Consider the following 17,774-nt stretch of genomic DNA (forward strand, 5'->3'; position numbering starts at 1 on the left):
AAGCCTAAAATTGGTGTCACCTCCTTTGGCACTACAATGAATGGGAGCCTGTACATGTTGTTTTTATGGTTGATGCTAACAATGCACTTCCCCTTCACTGGTGTACTTGTTCCAGAATAACCAGTTACTTTTATTTTTGTTGGTCCCAGTTTTGCTTTTATTTTCAGTCTCTCATAATCTTGTTCAGACAGAATATTAACATGAGCTCCTGTGTCCAGTTTTATTGGAATAATTGTTCCATTCACTGTCATAGGCAGTATCCAGTCCCTCTCATCAGGCTCGATCCCAGAAAGTCTATGTAAAACTCCTCAACAGGCTGCCTTCAGCTGAATGCGCTTGACTTCTCTGCATTTGGGATCTGCAACATTTTGCAAAATGATTATTTTCCCCACATTCGTAACAGTTTCCGAAAGGCAAAACACGGTTTGGGGCCATGCTGTGATCCACACCTTCCACATAACTGTTGAAACCCAGTCTCCCCACAGCAGTAGTTTTCACAGGGAGTGGTTCCACTTTTTGATTTGATCCTTTTTGACTATATTCTTTTGTACTTAATGCATGGATAAACCTCCCTTCTGGTGAATTCAGCTCTTTGGCTTGTGCTTTCACAGTTTCTGCAGCTCTGCGTATCTGGAGAGCTTTTTCTAAAGTTAAGCATCCGTCAGGGAGCAGTCTCTCTCTTAACACATTGTCTTTAATGCCACAAATGATTCCATCTCTAATCAGAGAAGCTGTCACCTCACCAGAGTCACAGGTTTTACTGAGTCTCCTTCATTCTGTGACATATTGCTCTATGGTGTCTTCAGTTTTTTGCATGCATGTAAAAAATTGTCTCTTTCAAAGGTTTCATTCCTTTTTGACATGCAATGTTCCTCAAATTTAGTCAGTATTTTGCTTAACTTCATGTTTTTATCTTCTTCAAACTTAAAAGTTATTAGGGCTGTCAAGCAATTAAAAAAATCAGTCACGATTAAAAAAATTAATCGTGATTAATCATCCTGTTAAACAATAATAGAATACCATTTAAATATTTTCAGGTGTTTTCTACATTTTCAAATACATTGATTTCAATTACAACACAGAATACAAAGTGTAGTGCTCACCTAATATTTATTTTTGATTATAAGTATTTGCACTCTAAAAAAACCCAAAATAAATAGTATTTTGCAATTCATCTAATACAAGTACTGTAGTGCACTCTCTATCATGAAAGCTGAACTTATAAATTTAGAATATGTACAAAATAAACTGCATTCAAAAATAAAGCAATGTAAAATTTTAGAGCCTGCAAGTCCATTCAGTACTATTTCTTGTTCAGCCAATCACTCAAACAAGTCTGTTTACATTTGCAGGAGATAATGCTGCCCGCTTCTTGTTTACAATGTCACCTGAAAGTGAGAAGAGGCATTCTCATGGCACTATTGTAGCCGGCGTCGCAAGATATTTACATGCCAGATGTGCTAAAGATTCATATGTCCCTTCATGCTTCAACCATCATTCCAGGGCACATGCTGGTGACGGGTTCTATTTGATAACAATCCAAAGCAGTGTGGACTGACGCAAGTTCCTTTTCATTATCTGAGTCAGCTGCCACTAGCAGAAGATTGATTTTCTTTTTTGGTGGTTCGGGTTCTGTAGTTTCCGCATCGGAGTGTTGCTCTTTTAAGACTTCTGAAAGCATCCCTTTCAGATTTTGGAAGGCACTTCAGTTCTTAAACCTTGGGTCGAGTGCTGTAGCTATCTTTAGAAATCTCACATTGCTACCTTCTTTGCGTTTTGTGATATCTGAAGTGAAAGTGTTCTTAAAATGAACATGTGCTGGGTCATCATCTGAGACTGCTGTAACATGAAATACATGGCAGAATGTGGATAAAACAGAGCAGGAGGCATACACTTCTCCCCCAAGGAGTTCAGTCACAAATTTAATTAATGCATTTTTTTTTAATGAGCGTCATCAGCATGGAAGCATGTTCTCTGGAACGGTGGCTGAAGCACAAAGGGATAAACAAATGTTTAGCATATCTGGCAAGTAAATACCTTGCAATGCCAGCTACAAAAGTAGGAGTGTTGCCAGCAGATTGAGGGAAATGATTATTCCCCTCTATTCGGCACTGCTGGGGCCACATCTGGAGTATTGCACCCAGTTTTGGGGGCCCCCCACTATAGAAAGGATGTGGACAAATTGGAGAGAGTCCAGCGGAGGGCAACAAAAATGATTAGGGGGCTGGGGCACAAGATTTATGAGGAGAGGCTGAGGGAACTAGAATTATTTAGTCTGAAGAAGAGAAGAGTGAGGAGGGATTTGATACCAGCCTTCAACTACCTGAAGGGGAGTTCCAAAGAGGATGGAGCTAGGCTGTTCTCAGTGGCGGCAGATGACAGAACAAGGAGCAATGGTCTCAAGTTGCAGTGGGGGAGGTCTAGGTTGGCTATTAGGAAAAACTATTTCACTTGGAGGGTGGTGAAGCACTGGACTGGGTTACCTAGGGAGGTCGTGGAATCTCCATCGTTAGGAAGTTTTTAAGGCCCGGATTGACAAAGCCCTGGCTGGGATGATTTAGTTGGGGTTGGTCCTGCTTTGAGCAGGAGGTTGGACTAGATGACCTCCGGAGGTCTCTTCCAACCCTAATCTTCTATGATTCTAAGAAGAGGGCAGCATTATCTCCTGTAAATGTAAACAAGCTTGTTTGTCTTAAAAAGAAAAGGAGTACTTGTGGCACCTTAGAGACTAACAAATTTATTTGAGCATAAGCTTTCATGATCTACAGCTCACTTCTGAGCTGTAACTCATGAAAGCTTATGCTCAAATAAATTTGTTAGTCTCTAAGGTGCCACAAGTACTCCTTTTCTTTTTGCGAATACAGACTAACATGGCTGCTACTCTGAAACTTGTTTGCCTGAGCAAGGACGACAACTAAGTGGACTTGTGGGCTCTGAAGTTTTACGTTGTTTTGTTGTTGTACACTTTTTTATTTCAATTACAACACAGAATACAATATATGGAAATGTAGAAAAATCCAAAATATTTAATTAATTTCAATTGGTATTCTATTGTTTAACAGTGCAATTAAAACTGATTAATCACAATTAAATTTTTTTAATCGTGATACTTTTTTTTTTTAGTTAATTGCGTGAGTTAACTGCGACTGACAGCCCTAGTTGTTATAAATATCTAATGCTTCCTCCCAACAACATGCAAAAAGATTGATGATGGTACTTTATCATTTTTCTCCTCTGCCCCACAGCAGCCAAATACAATTCAAATCTCTGGGTTCTTTTTCCAATTCTCTGCAACATTGCATAACAGTTGCAGACTGCATGGAGTTCGCAACACATCCATTCTTGGCTTTTTTCCCTTCTTAAGTTAGTCAAGCTACTACTGTGCTCATAAAATTCCTACACAAGTCTTTGTCTTTTCTCTTTGCTGCTCCATGTGCTCCCCTTTCCTCTGCTTTCAGTTTCAAACACAGGAGTTAACCTCACAATTCCTGTAGTCTCCTTCTCACTCAGCACTTCTGACACCATGTGAGACTCTCAGGGTTTGTTAAACAACAAACCAGTGAATGAGAAAGGAATAACACTTCTAATAAAATGAACTAGAGAGCTTCTGTGGTGAACTACTGCACCCAACTACACTTGTTCTCCACCGCGGATAGCTGGGCACATCTCAGAATTCCTATCTTCATAAAATACTGTGCCCCTTATGAGGGAGTGCCTCTAAATTATAATCTTGCACAAACATATCTCTACCCCTCAGCAGAGTTGCACCAATGTTAAAGCAATGTCTGAGATGTGAAGAAAAATGGTTGTGTGAGGCTGAGCTGTGTCTAATTTCTTTAACTGTAAATCACAGATAACAACCCTACTTCACATAGGGGTGTCTGGCTAACCACACCACTTACCACAGGCTCAGCAGCTTCACAGACATTAACTAATTAATGTCCAAAGGCCTCTGAAGGCAAAAGGCACTAGAGAGGTGTCATTACAAAGCCCTGGCTTTTATAAATGTAGTTACTTTCCCTGTGACTTGAATTCCAGAGTGGCTTGGGTATCATGGGGGACTCTAAAGAATAATCCAAGACAGAAAGGATACCAAGGAGGTGAAGGTTTACTCCAATGAGTCATAACAAGTTATAACTACAACTGCCTTATCTTCATAGGATTTTAAAAACAGTTTAAAAATGTGCCCTTTTTTGCTAGTGAAGACATCGCCCAAGGAGCTAGGGGCCAAATCTTAAAGGAATTTAAAATCCTCACTGTGATTAGTTTCAATGGAAGTTAGGAGCCTAAATGCCTTTGAGGATTTGCACCTAGAAGACTAGTTTTCTGGGTTCTGTTCCCGGCTCTGCCCGACTTGCTCTGTGAATTTAGGCAAATTAGCTAGGGCTGAGGGGTAGGAAGCTGGCAGACTCAGACCCACTGCCTCTCGCGTCCACCAGTATTGTCTCAGTTTTCTTGTTCTTGCTCCATCTGTCAGTCTCCACCTGCTGTCTCCTGTCTTATACTCAGATTTTAAAATCTTTGGGGCAGTTCCCATCTTTTTGTGGAGCTTGTACAGCACCTAGCACAGTGGGGTTCTGGTCCATCTCTGGGACTCCTAAATGCAACTGCTCAAGACTCAGAGAGCTCAATACTTTCTGCAAAATCAGGTCATGTTGAGGGGGTCTGATGGTGGGCGCCCACAAAATGAGACACCAAAATCACTGGTGCCTTTTGAAAATATAGGCCTATGCCTTCACAGTACTGTGCAAACGGGAATGTTTGTAAAATGGCCTGAGAGTCTTGAATGAATGGCAATAAATAAATGTATATTAAAATTATTGGTGAACCAAAGAGCAAAAACCACAAAAAACAGACCGCAAATAGATGAAAGTTTACTTTTTATTTTCTTTGCAGCAATTATTCTAAATATTTCATTGTAAGATTAATAAAAAATTATTAAACGTATTGCCACATTCTTATTGAAACAAGAAGAGTCCTGAAGACAAATAATTAAAACGTAGACCAAGAAATTATAATAGGACAAAACACATTTTAAACCAGATCAGTTACAAACATTCAGCATTGCTCCTAGCAGCATAATCAAACCAAAGGTAAATGAAGAGGGATGATCTTGTGGACTAGACACAGGGCTTGTAATCAACTGGTTTTGGCTCAATTCCTGGCTATACCACACATTTCCTCCTTGGGCAAGGTGCTTAGTCTCTATGTGTCTCAGTTCTCCAACTATATAATGGGGACAGTAATACTTGAAAATTTTAAAGTCTGAAGGGACCATTAGGCTCATCTAATCTGACTTCCCGCATAGCACAGACCCAGCAATTTCTGCCTCAAGTCCATAACTTCTGGTGGAGCTAGAGGATGTCTTTCAGAAAGACACCTAATCTTGCCCTTCTCCTACTCTTTGTCTGCCTTGTCTAGTTCGACTGCAAGCTCTATGTGCGCAACGGCTGTCTCCTTACTATGTGCTAGTACAAAATCTAGCACTATGGAGCCCTAATTGCTGATAGGACATCTAGACACAACTGTAATACAAATAATACTTTGAGTAGCAACCACAAAACAGTATCTGAACTCCTGCTCAGACCCATGTCTAGCCTGCTGTGACGGGTTCGGTCACAGAGACCTCCTTGGGACTGTCATCTGACATGCTGAGATTACCTCTGAGCCTGTTTTCCCTGCCAGTTTGGGACTCCAGAACCCTGCCTTGTTGAGCCAGACACACTAGCCTGCTGCTACACAGACCCAGGTGTGGTCCACACCCCGAAAGCTGCAGACTTTAACCAAAAACTGCTCAGCAGGTCACCTATCTCCAGCACCCAGACACCTAGCTCCCAATGGGATCCAAACCCCAAATAAATCTGTTTTACTCTGTATAAAGCTTATACAGGGTAAACTCATAAATTCTCCGCCCTCTAACACTGATAGAGAGATATGCACAGCTGTTTGCTCCCCCAGGTATTAATCACTTACTCTGGGTTAATTAACAAACAAAAGTGATTTGATGAAGTATAAAAGTAGGATTTAAGTGGTTTCAAGTAATAACAGACAGAACAAAGTAAGTCACCAAGCAAAATAAAGCAAAAACTCGCAAGTCTAAGCCTAATACATTCAGAAACTGAATGGTAAAACCTCACCCTCAGAGATGTTCCAATAAGCTTCTTTCATCAACTAGACGCCTTCCTAGTCTGAGCCCAATCCTTTCCCCTGATACAGTCCTTGTTAGTTCTTAGGTGGAAAGCAGGGGCGTTCTCATAATTTGCACCCCCCTTGTTCTATTCCACCCCCTTTTATAGCTTTGGCACAAGGCAGGAATCTTTTGTCTCTCTGGGTCCCCACCGCTCCTTCTAAAAGGAAAAGCACCAGGTTTCAGATGGATTCCAGTATCAGGTGACATGTTCACATGTCCTGTGAGACTCCAGCCTCCATTCCACACGTACCCAGGAAGGTTTCCAGGTAAATAAACCATCTACAACCAACTGTCCTAGTCAATGGGAGCCATCAAGATTCTAAACCACCATTAATGGCCCACATGTTGCATTAATTACAATAGGACCTCAGAGTTATACTTCATATTTCTAGCTTCAGATACAAGAATGATACATGCATACAAATAGGAGAAATATATTCAGTAGGTTATAGCCTTTGTAATGATACCTTACAAGAGACCTTTTGCATAAAACATATTCCAGTTACATCATATTCACACTCATAAGCATATTTCCATAAAACATATGGAGTGCAATGTCACAATCTAGGCACGACTGTAATACAAATAACTATAATAATACTTTTGAGTAGAAACCGCTAAACAGTATCTGAACTCCTGCTCAGACCCATGTCTGGCCTGCTTCTGAAACAACTGGTACAGAACTCTTCAGTGAAATTCAACACATCTTTCTCCCATCTGGATCATACAATCAAACTTTATGATCCTTTGAAAAGTGCAGCTTTGCAAGGAACGATGAAATAAAACAATAAGCTCAGCCTTGAGAAGTAATGATCTCTTGTGGCCTCCACAGCTTTGGGAAGAGCTAGGAAATTATGACTGCCAGTCTTTATATAAAATATCTCCCCTTTCTCCTCCAGTCCAATTTTGTACTGTGGAACCTCAGAGTTAGGAACTGACCAGTCAACCACACACATCATTTGGAATTGGAAGTACGCTATCAGGCAGCAGCCGAGACAAAAAGAAAGAAGAAGAAAAGGAAAGCAAATACAGTACTGTGTTAAATGTAAACGACTATAAAACTAAAGGGAAAGTTTAAAAGAAGATTTGACAAGGTAAGGAAACTATGTCTGTGTGCTTGCTGCATTTAAGTTAAGATGGTTAAAATAAGCATTTTAATTCTGCATAGTAAAGTTTCTAAACTGAGTTAAGCCAAGGTTCAGTTGTAAATTTTTGATAGAACAACCATACCATTTTATTCATAGTTACAAACATTTCAATGTTAGAAACAACCTCCATTCCCAAGGTGTTTGTAACTCTGAGGTTCTACTGTAATTCTCTTTTGGTCTATGGGGGAGGCAAAGACCACAGCCATAACCAATGTTATTGGGTTTTAATGGCACAGAACCGTCGTTTATTATTTATTCAAACCTCACAACCATCCATTAAAAGGGAACGTCTGTCTGTCCTTTGCTCATGACAATTCTCAAACCCCCATGGAACAAATCACTTCTGTAACTCCCCTCCCCCTTCTACAACACCTAATACTAGCCCACAGCCAAACCCATATTTAAGATCTCTGATTAGAGCTTTGCTAGCCCCTCACTCCTGGGGAAAACCAATGGGCCCCAATGGCCTATCAACTATCAGCTATTATGGGCCAAGCAGGGGAATAGGTTCCAAACCCGTGTCCCCTGCCAGCTGCCCTATATGCAAGTGGGACTCTAGTGCAGGTGTTCCTGCCATTGGTAACTGTGGCAGTTTTGCATGGGGAGATTGTCAATATTTGGGGGCCATGGCTGTCTTTTTCGTCCTGTGCTTGTACAGTACCTAGCACAATGGGATCCTGGTCCATGACTGAAGCGGCCAGGCCCTACCATTATACAAATACTAAATAATAATAAATGGAGGAAGTTAATCTTTATGATAGATGGGCCCCAGCTCCCAGGCTGATTACTGGGCCCCTGTAATATTTAGAGGTGAGGAAGTATTTTATTTTTTAAAAGTTAAAACTGAATCTAAAAGTCTCTTTTCTCTAGACAGTTTGGAAGAAACACAGTATCCTCACGTTTGTAGCCTTCTTGGAATCTCCTGATGTTCAATATTCCTATGGAGAAGCTCTTGGCTGCAAGTTTCAGTACATCAGTGTTCAGAATCAACAGCATTTTTATTATTATTGTTATTTGCAGTGCTTCAAAATTCCTCTCCCACAATTCTGTGCCAGTTTCTTTGCATGCAGTTTTTGTGGACAACTAGCAAAGTTTATTAAATGTATCAAGTCTAATCTCAGGCCGCTGGATTGCTGAGAAACCTGAGATGTGGCAGTGATGGCTCGCTGACTGGCTTTGTGGTTGCATGTAGTGTCTGGGCTGGAGACCCAGACATGAGAGCCAATCTCTTTACTGCATTCAAAAGCCCCCAGTTTAACTTGCCTTAGTGTATGTTTACATTAAGAACGGATTGCTAAGTGTAAATAATCAAGAGGATCTTACTTCCAAAAGTGAAAGTCTTTATTTTGCTGCAACCAGTAAATGAAGACAGATTCTAAATGAAGACCCAGCAAGATTCTTGGCATGCTTCACTTACTATACATCCAACAGGAACGACCTTCCCAAACCTCTAAATTAACTTCCTTTTATTCTAGGATAAAATTTGAGGGAAATGCATGACATACCAAATGGAAATCCCAGGGAAAATCAACTCATCCTTGGCAATACCTGCTAGCATTACGTACCTATGGCATGATGCTAACAATGCCAGCCTCAGAAGGGAAAGGACTCCCATACTCACTAGATACCTAGAAAACTGGCTGCAAGGGAGTAGGGACCAGGAGGCCTAACGTGCAGTTCAGCTCTCACAGGAACTTTCAAATGTGCAGGAGTGCCAGTCACAATACTCGCCTCAGGCCTGATCTACACCTGGGGAGGTGGGGGGGAGACTAAGTCTAAGTTACCTAACTTCAGCTATGAAAATAGCGTAGCTGAAGTCAACATACTTAGAGCTACTTACTGCAATGTCTTCCCTGGGGTAGGTCAACTGCTGACACTCCCCCGTCGACTCCGCGTACGCTTCTCACTCCGGTGGAGTACCAGAGTTGATGGGAGCGCGCTCAGTTGTCGATTTATCGCGTCTTCACTCGACGTGATAAATCGACCCCCGCTGGATCGATCGCTCCGGAGGTAAGTGTAGACATGCCCTCAGACAGCACCACCACCCGGGCCTCAATCCTGGTAATGTCCCTCCTTCTTCAACAGCTTTCACAGAGAGATACAGATTGCCCTCAAGGTCAACTGAGCTTTTGATCTTGTTCTCTAGTGAAGAAAGGCAAAACAAGAACCAGAGCCAGACAAAACCAAATGAAAAATAAGGCAAAAAAAAAATTAACAATAAGGGCGCTTAATCATTGAAACAAACTGCCAAGAGAAGTGGTGGATTCACAATCTCCTGAAGTCTTCAAATGAAGAGCAGATGCCTTTCTGGATTATATGCTTTAGAAAAACAAGTTATTGGGCTTGATACAGGGGTAATTGGATTAAACTGGCCTGTGTTATGCAGGAGGTCGGACTAGGTGATCTAATGGTTCCTTCCGGCCACAAAATCTATCAATCAATCTCACGCTTCATCTCAAGCCTTCACCTCTCCCTAGTTTCTCCATCACCATGGACACCACTCACCAGCCTTCAGCCTTAATACGGGCAGCAACTTCGACCTGGCTCTCTCAACAATATGCCCAAATTTTGCTGCTTCAACATACATAATATTTCAAAGGTTTGACCTTTTCTGTTTGTCCAGACTGTCAATGCTCTTGGCTCAGGCCATCAGTATCTTATGCTATTGTGATCTCCTCCTCTTTGGCCTTGGTATTAACCACACTGCTCCCCTTAAGCCCATTCAAAACACTGCTGCCAGAATCATTGTTCCCGGCTTGTCAGGCTGCCTACATCACCCCCTTCTTTGTGTCTTCCACTGCATCAACTGTAAACTCTTTACCTTTGCCTTTAAGGCCCTTCTCCATTTACCCTGCCCTGTCATTCAGATCTGCCTGCTTATTGAGCTGTCAAATCCCCACTTCATTCCTGTCACTTATGGCAGCCCAATAAATGTTAAACAATAACAAACAAACAATCTGTGTACTGGGGAACTAGTTCAAATGCCTCTAAGATTGCAGCTGTGGCAGTGTGGCCATTTTGTGAGTTTAAGTTACTGATAACTTTGGCAAGGATACCATATACTTCTGGAGGCTACTTAGTAATGTTGCAAGTATGGAGCTGTCTGACTGAAGGAGTTTTTCCAAATCTTGCAGCTAACTAAGGGGCAACTACAAAATTAAGGTCTGGCCCAAAGCCGACTGATGTCAACGGGAGTCTTTGAATCAGGCCCTAAATGTAGAGGGATAATTCCCTGGAGTACACTGGGAGCTATATACCAACAAATGCCCACTAAACACTCGTTTAATCAAACATGAAAAGAATGTAGATACAAGAGGGACTTCTCAATGTGTGTGATACATTGAGGGGCACTGGCCTTGGCCTGGAGAAATAGTTTTTGGATACTCAAGGTTTGATAGTGTAAAACTGCTGCACACAACACTGGTGACATCTGTGAGAGAGTAACGTTATCTAATCATTGGTTTTCACTCTCTTTCACCTGCGTGGGAGAAAAATTATTTCAGCTCTGCTGCATTTCCTGCACACTCCATACAGCTATTTACATGGTAGTCATTAAAAATAACCCAATTCTTTTAAAGTCCTTTTCTGTACATATTATTTATTCTACAGCAGTGCTTAGGGTCCGTTGTGGTAGGCATTATACAAATGAGAGACACAAAACCCTGCCCCAGAGAGCTCACAGGTCAGGATTATGACAGTATGTGTAAGGTAAGAAGGGTGGCGCTGTGGACTGGGCCACTGGACTGCAACTCAGGGAGCCTGGGTTTAAGTCCCAACTCAACCACAAGTTTCCTGTGTGACCTTGGACAAGTCACTTAATCTACACACAGTTCCCATCTGCACAGTGGGGAGAAATTCTTCTCTACCTACCTAGGGGCATGAGGAGGAAAAATCTATCAAAAATTGTATCAGATCCTGCAGTGACGAGAGTCATGATATATAACGACTGGGAGCACGTATTGGTTGTAGGGTGGCGTTACAAACACAGGTAAATCTGCTTGGCCAGTTGAACGTGAAATCATTTCTCAATAAAAATGGGAAAGTACACATTGGCTTCAGAGGCTTAAAAGTACTTCCACTTAACCGAACATTTCTTTCTTCCCACGAATTTGCGTTCTCTTTAAGACAGTATGCATAGATCACCTCTTACAGAGCTCTGTGTCTGGTGTAAGGTAAAGGATTCAGGTGCTGAACAGGTTGAAAGAATCACCATTATGATGAACACCAAAATCTTCTGACTGAAAAACAAACCATGAGGGAAAAAGCCAACCATGCATCTTTATTGACTCACAAAATCAACTGCCACCAACTCCCTCACCCCGGCAGTTACAAAGAAGAGACATTTTTCCTGACAAGATTCAGCTGATTAGGATCTACTTTCCAACCTCAACATGTACGTGCTTTTAATTCAGGGCGGGAAAATCTCTCTTTACAACAGCCGTTTCTTAGCCCTGGTCTACACTAGGACTTTAGGTCGAATTTAGCAGCATTAAATCAATGTAAACCTGCACCCGTCCACATGATGAAGCCCTTTATTTCGACTTAAAGGGCTCTTAAAATCGATTTCCTTACTCCACCCCTGACAAGTGGATTAGCGCTTAAATCGGCCTTGCCACGTCGAATTTGGGGTACTGTGGACACAATTCGACGGTATTGGCCTCCGGGAGCTATCCCAGAGTGCTCCATTGTGACCGCTCTGGACAGCACTCTCAACTCAGATGCACTGGCCAGGTAGACAGGAAAAGAACTGCGAACTTTTGAATCTCATTTCCTGTTTGGCCAGCGTGGCAAGCTGCAGGTGACCATGCAGAGCTCAACAGCAGAGGTGACCATGATGGAGTCCCAGAATCGCAAAAGAGCTCCAGCATGGACTGAACGGGAGGTACGTGATCTGATCACTGTATGGGGAGAGGAATCCGTGCTATCAGAACTACGTTCCAGTTTTCAAAATGCCAAAACCTGTCAAAATCTCCCAGGGCATGAAGGACAGAGGCCATAACAGGGACCCGAAGCAGTGCCGCGTGAAACTTAAGGAGCTGAGGCAAGCCTACAAGAAAACCAGAGAGGTCAACGGCCGCTCCGGGTCAGAACCCCAAACATGCCGCTTCTATTATGAGCTGCAAGCCATTTTAGGCGATTCAGCCACCACTACCCCAGCTGTGTTGTTTGACTCCTTCAATGGAGATGGAGGCAACACGGAAGCAGGTTTTGGGGACGAAGATGATGATGATGAGGAGGAGTTTGTAGATAGCTCACAGCAAGCAAGCAGAGAAACCGCTATTCCCGACAGCCAGGAACTGTTTCTCACCCTGGACCTGGAGCCAGTACCCCCCGAACCCACCCAAGGCTGCCTCCTGGACCCAGCAGGCGGAGAAGGGACCTCCGGTGAGTGTACCTTTTAAAATACTATACATAGTTTAAAAACAAGCATGTGAAAGGATTAATTTGCCCTGGCATTCGCGGCTCTCCTGGATGTACTCCCAAAGCCTTTGCAAAAGTTTTCTGGGGAGGGCAGCCTTATTGCGTCCTTCATGGTAGGACACTTTACCACTCCAGGCCAGTACTCAGGAATCATTGTACAACAAAGCACTGCAGTGTATGTTTGCTGGCGTTCAAACAACATCCGTTCTTTATCTCTCTGTGTTATCCTCAGGAGAGTGAGATATCATTCATGGTCACCTGGTTGAAATAGGGTGCTTTTCTTCAGGGGACATTCAGAGGTGCCAGTTCCTGCTGGGATGTTTGCCTGTGGCTGAACAGAAATGTTCCCCGCTGTTAGCCACGGGGAGGGGGGAGGTTGAGGGGGTAGCCACGTGGTGGGGGGTGGCAAAATGCGACCTTGGAATGAAAGCACATGTGCTATGTATGTAATGTTAACAGCAAGGTTTACCCTGAAAGAGTGTAGCGACTGTTTTATAAAATGCGTCTTTTTAAATACCGCTGTCCCTTTTTTTTCCTCCACCAGCTGCATGTGTTTCAATGATCACAGGATCTTCTCCTTCCCAGAGGCTAGTGAAGATTAGAAAGAAAAAAAAACGCACTTGTGATGAAATGTTCTCTGAGCTCATGCTGTCCTCCCACACTGACAGAGCACAGACGAATGTGTGGAGGCAAATAATGTCAGAGTGCAGGAAAGCACAAAATGACTGGGAGGAGAGGTGGCGGGCTGAAGAGAGTAAGTGGCGAGCTGAAGACAGGGCTGAAGCTCAAATGTGGCGGCAGCGTGATGAGAGGAGGCAGGATTCAATGCTGAGGCTGCTGGAGGATCAAACCAGTATTCTCCAGTGTATGGCTGAGCTGCAGCAAAGGCAGCTGGAGCACCGACTGCCACTACAGCCCCTGTGTAACCAACCACCCTCCTCCCCAAGTTCCATAGCCCCCACACCCAGACGCACAAGAATGCAGTGGGGGGGCCTCCGGCCAACCAGCCACTCTTCCACAGAGGATTTCCCAAAAAAAAGAAGGCTGGCATTCAATAAATTTTAAAGTTGTAAACTTTTAAAGTGCTGTGTGGCATTTTCCTTCCCTCCTCCACCACCCCTCCTGGGCTACCTTGGTAGTCATCCCCCTATTTGTATGATGAATGAATAAAGAATGCATGAATGTGAAGCAACAATGACTTTATTGCCTCTGCAAGCGGTGATCGAAGGGAGGAGGGGAGGGTGGTTAGCTTACAGGGAAGTAGAGTGAACCAAGGGGCGGGGGGGTTTCATCAAGGAGAAACAAAGAGAACTTTCACACCGTAGCCTGGCCAGTCATGAAACTGGTTTTCAAAGCTTCTCTGATGTGTACCGCGCCCTCCTGTGCTCTTCTAACCGCCCTGGTGTCTGGCTGCGTGTAACCAGCAGCCAGGCGATTTGCCTCAACCTCCCACCCCACCATAAATGTCTCCCCCTTACTCTCTCAGATATTGTGGAGCGCACAGCAAGCAGTAATAACAGTGGGAATATTGGTTTCGCTGAGGTCTAAGCAAGTCAGTAAACTGCGCCAGAACACTTTTAAACGTCCAAATGCACATTCTACCACCATTCTGCACTTGCTCAGCCTGTAGTTGAATAGCTCCTGACTACTGTCCAGGCTGCCTGTGTACGGCTTCATGAGCCATGGCATTAAGGGGTAGGCTGGGTCCCCAAGGATAACTATAGGCATTTCAACATCCCCAACAGTTATTTTCTGGTTTGGGAATAAAGTCCCTTCCTGCAGCTTTTGAAATAGACCAGAATTCCTGAAGATGCGAGCATCATGTACCTTTCCCGGCCATCCCACGTTGATGTTGGTGAAACGTCCCTTGTGATCCACCAGAGCTTGCAGCACTATTGAAAGGTACCCCTGGCGGTTTATGTACTCGCAGGCTTGGTGCTCCGGTGCCAAGATAGGGATATGGGTGTGGGTTCCGTCTATGGCCCCACCACAGTTAGGGAATCCCATTGCAGCAAAGCCATCCACTATGACCTGCACATTTCCCAGGGTCACTACCCTTGATATCAGCAGATCTTTGATTGCGTGGGCTACTTGCATCACAGCAGCCCCCACAGTAGATTTGCCCACTCCAAATTGATTCCCGACTGACCAGTAGCTGTCTGGCGTTGCAAGCTTCCACAGGGCTATTGCCACTTGCTTCTCAACTGTGAGGGCTGCTCTCATCTTGGTATTCATGCACTTCAGGGCAGGGGAAAGCAAGTCACAAAGTTCCATGAAAGTGCCCTTACGCATGCAAAAGTTTCGCAGCCACTGGGAATTGTCCCAGACCTGCAACACTATGCGGTCCCACCAGTCTGTGCTTGTTTCCCGAGCCCAGAATCGGCGTTCCACAGCATGAACCTGCCCCATTAGCACCATGATGCATACATTGCCAGGGCCCATGCTTTCAGAGAAATCTGTGTCCATGTCCTGATCACTCACGTGACCGCGCTGACGTCGCCTCCTCGCCCGGTATCGCTCCGCAAGGTTCTGGTGCCGCATATACTGCTGGAAAATGCGTGTGATGTTTAATGTGCTCCTAACTGCCAAAGTGATCTGAGCGGCCTCCATGCTTGCCTTGGTATGGCGTCCGCACAGAAAAAAGGCGCGGAACGATTGTCTGCCGTTGCTCTGACGGAGGGAGGGGCGACTGACGACACAGCTTACAGGGTTGGCTTCAGGGAGCTAAAATCACAAAGGGGTGGCTTGACATCAAGGAGTATTTCAGGCAGGACTTCACGGAGGGTTCCAATAAGAAATGGTGCACCTAAGTTATTGTTCTTATTGGAACAAGGAGGTTAGTCTGGCCTCTGATTGATACATGGCTAGATTTACCTCGCTGCACCTTCTCTGTGAGTGACTGCAGTGTGACCTAGAGGAATGAGTCCCCTAGACGGGGGAGGGGAGGAAGCAAATGATTACAAAACAAAGCTGGTCTATTTCTTGTTTTGATACACTCCATCTATCTTTTACATTTTTGGCTGGCAGCAGACGGTGCAGATGGACTGCATGCCATCCACATCTCAGGGCTGCTTGGCAGAAGATGGTACAATACGACTGCTAGCCATCCTCATCTCTTGCCTGCCTGGCAGAAGATGGTACAATACGACTGCTAGCAATCCATATCGCCTGCCTGCTCACCATAAGATGGTTCAATAGGACTGACTGCAGGACTTGAGAGAATGACTTGATCAAGTCACTCCAAATTTAGTCCCTGCGCCCATGTCTGCCCAGGCGCTCCTGGCCGACGTGGCCAGGAGCACCTCAGACATGACGATGATGGCTACCAGTCCTACTGCACCGTCTGCTGTCACAAGGCAATGGGTTGCTGCTACTGTGTAGCAATGCAGTACTGCGTCTGCCAGCACCCAGGAGACATACGGTGACAGGGAGCTGAGCGGGCTCCATGCTTGCCGTGGTATGGCGTCTGCACAGGTAACTCAGGAAAAAAGGCGCAAAACGATTGTCTGCCCTTGCTTTCATGGAGGGAGGGAGGGAACGGGGGCCTGACGATATGTACCCAGAACCACCCGCGACAATGTTTTAGCCCCATCAGGCATTGGGATCTCAACCCAGAATTCCAATGGGCAGCGGAGACTGCAGGAACTGTGGGATAGCTACCCACAATGCAACACTCCGGAAGTCGACTCTAGCCTCAGTACTGTGGAAGCACTCCGCTGAGTTAATGCACTTAGAGCATTTTCTGTGGGGACACACACACTGGAATATATAAAACCGATTTCTAAAAAAACGACTTCTATAAATTCGACCTAATTTCGTAGTGTAGACATACCCTTAAAAGCAAATGTGTCACAGTAATGGTAACACCGTGCAGTTCTATCACACTCAGTCTTCAAAGCACTGTACAGACATGCAATTAAGCCTCATAGCACTCCTGGCTCCCAGTCCTGTCCTTGCGTCGCACCCCTTATTAACAATCTTGCATTAAAAAATATCAGCTCTCAACAATGTTTATTCATTATAGTCCTAACTTTTGTTCCTCCCATGAGGATTTTAACCCCTTAGTTAAGCAAGATTCATTGCTTTGACAATTTAAAGTGCTATATAAATAATACTAAGAAATGGTAGGGTCTAAAATCTCCCAAGAAAAGTCTCGCTCCCAAACTCCCTCCATTAAATTTACCACAAGATTATTTGGTACAAAAATTCTCTCCATCTTTCCCCAATGTCATCACAAGCAGTCATATGCAGACACATTATACATACAAACACTCCAGCGCAGACAGGTCCATGTGAGTCAGCCATGGAGCTACAAAAGACAGGAGTGAGGAAACCTCGGGAAAGGAATAACATCTTTGATATTATCCACTCCCAAGATGCACTGCAGGTAGCGCTCAAACCCCATTCCGAAGCCTCCATGAGGGGCCGATCCAAACTGCCGGAGATCTAGATACCTGCAATTTAAATAGCTACATTCACAACATGGTTATGCTCAGATAATGAAAGCGATTCTTTCCATTTAGAATTTTTCCTCATCTTAATTACTTTGCTTGACCCAGACTCTTGCAACATCAAAAGTATCTGTAGTTAGAAATGGAAGACGTCTAATTAGCTCATTTAGTCCTTCCCGCACTGATGCTGAATTTTGCCCTACAGGGATTCTTTAATTTTCCACCCAGTCCCATTTTAAATGCCCTAAGTGATGGGGTTGCCAAAACGTGCCCTGGCACACTATTCCCTTGCCTAATAGGGCTTGGCATTAAAGGTATGTCTTCACCGTAGAGTTAACTCGGGCACTTCCTCAGGTGTTGCCCCTTGTTCCCCTCCTCTCCCGTTCACACACACACAAAACCCTCTCACATCTGGGGTTGGTAATGTTTTAAACCCAGGCTAGCTGGCCCAGCTCGGAGTACAGGTTAGAGCTTTTGCACAGGCTGTTAACACACCCGCTTTGCAGTGAGGATGCAGGCTAAAACACTGAAGCGCCGGCAGATGTCTAATGCCTTCCCACAATT

General features: G+C 44.2%; 1 protein-coding gene across 2 annotated transcripts in view; it reads right to left on the minus strand.

The window, feature by feature from the left end:
- Positions 1-4,863: 4,863 nt before the first annotated feature.
- The window catches only part of NARS2 (asparaginyl-tRNA synthetase 2, mitochondrial), a 90,633-nt gene continuing 77,722 nt past the window's right edge, over positions 4,864-17,774 (minus strand). Inside the window, exons 14-15 of one of the 2 annotated variants that reach the window (XM_084646500.1) lie at positions 17,026-17,213; positions 4,864-11,576 (exon numbers count right to left, since the gene is read on the minus strand). In XM_084646500.1, coding sequence (XP_084502626.1) covers positions 17,069-17,213 — 145 coding nt within the window. In that variant the 3' untranslated portion in view covers positions 4,864-11,576; positions 17,026-17,068. The other variant, XM_084646499.1, reaches the window with a different exon arrangement.

The sequence above is a fragment of the Lepidochelys olivacea genome (assembly GCF_965140295.1).
Source record: "Lepidochelys olivacea isolate rLepOli2 genome assembly, chromosome: 1".
NCBI classification, from domain to species: domain Eukaryota; kingdom Metazoa; phylum Chordata; order Testudines; family Cheloniidae; genus Lepidochelys; species Lepidochelys olivacea.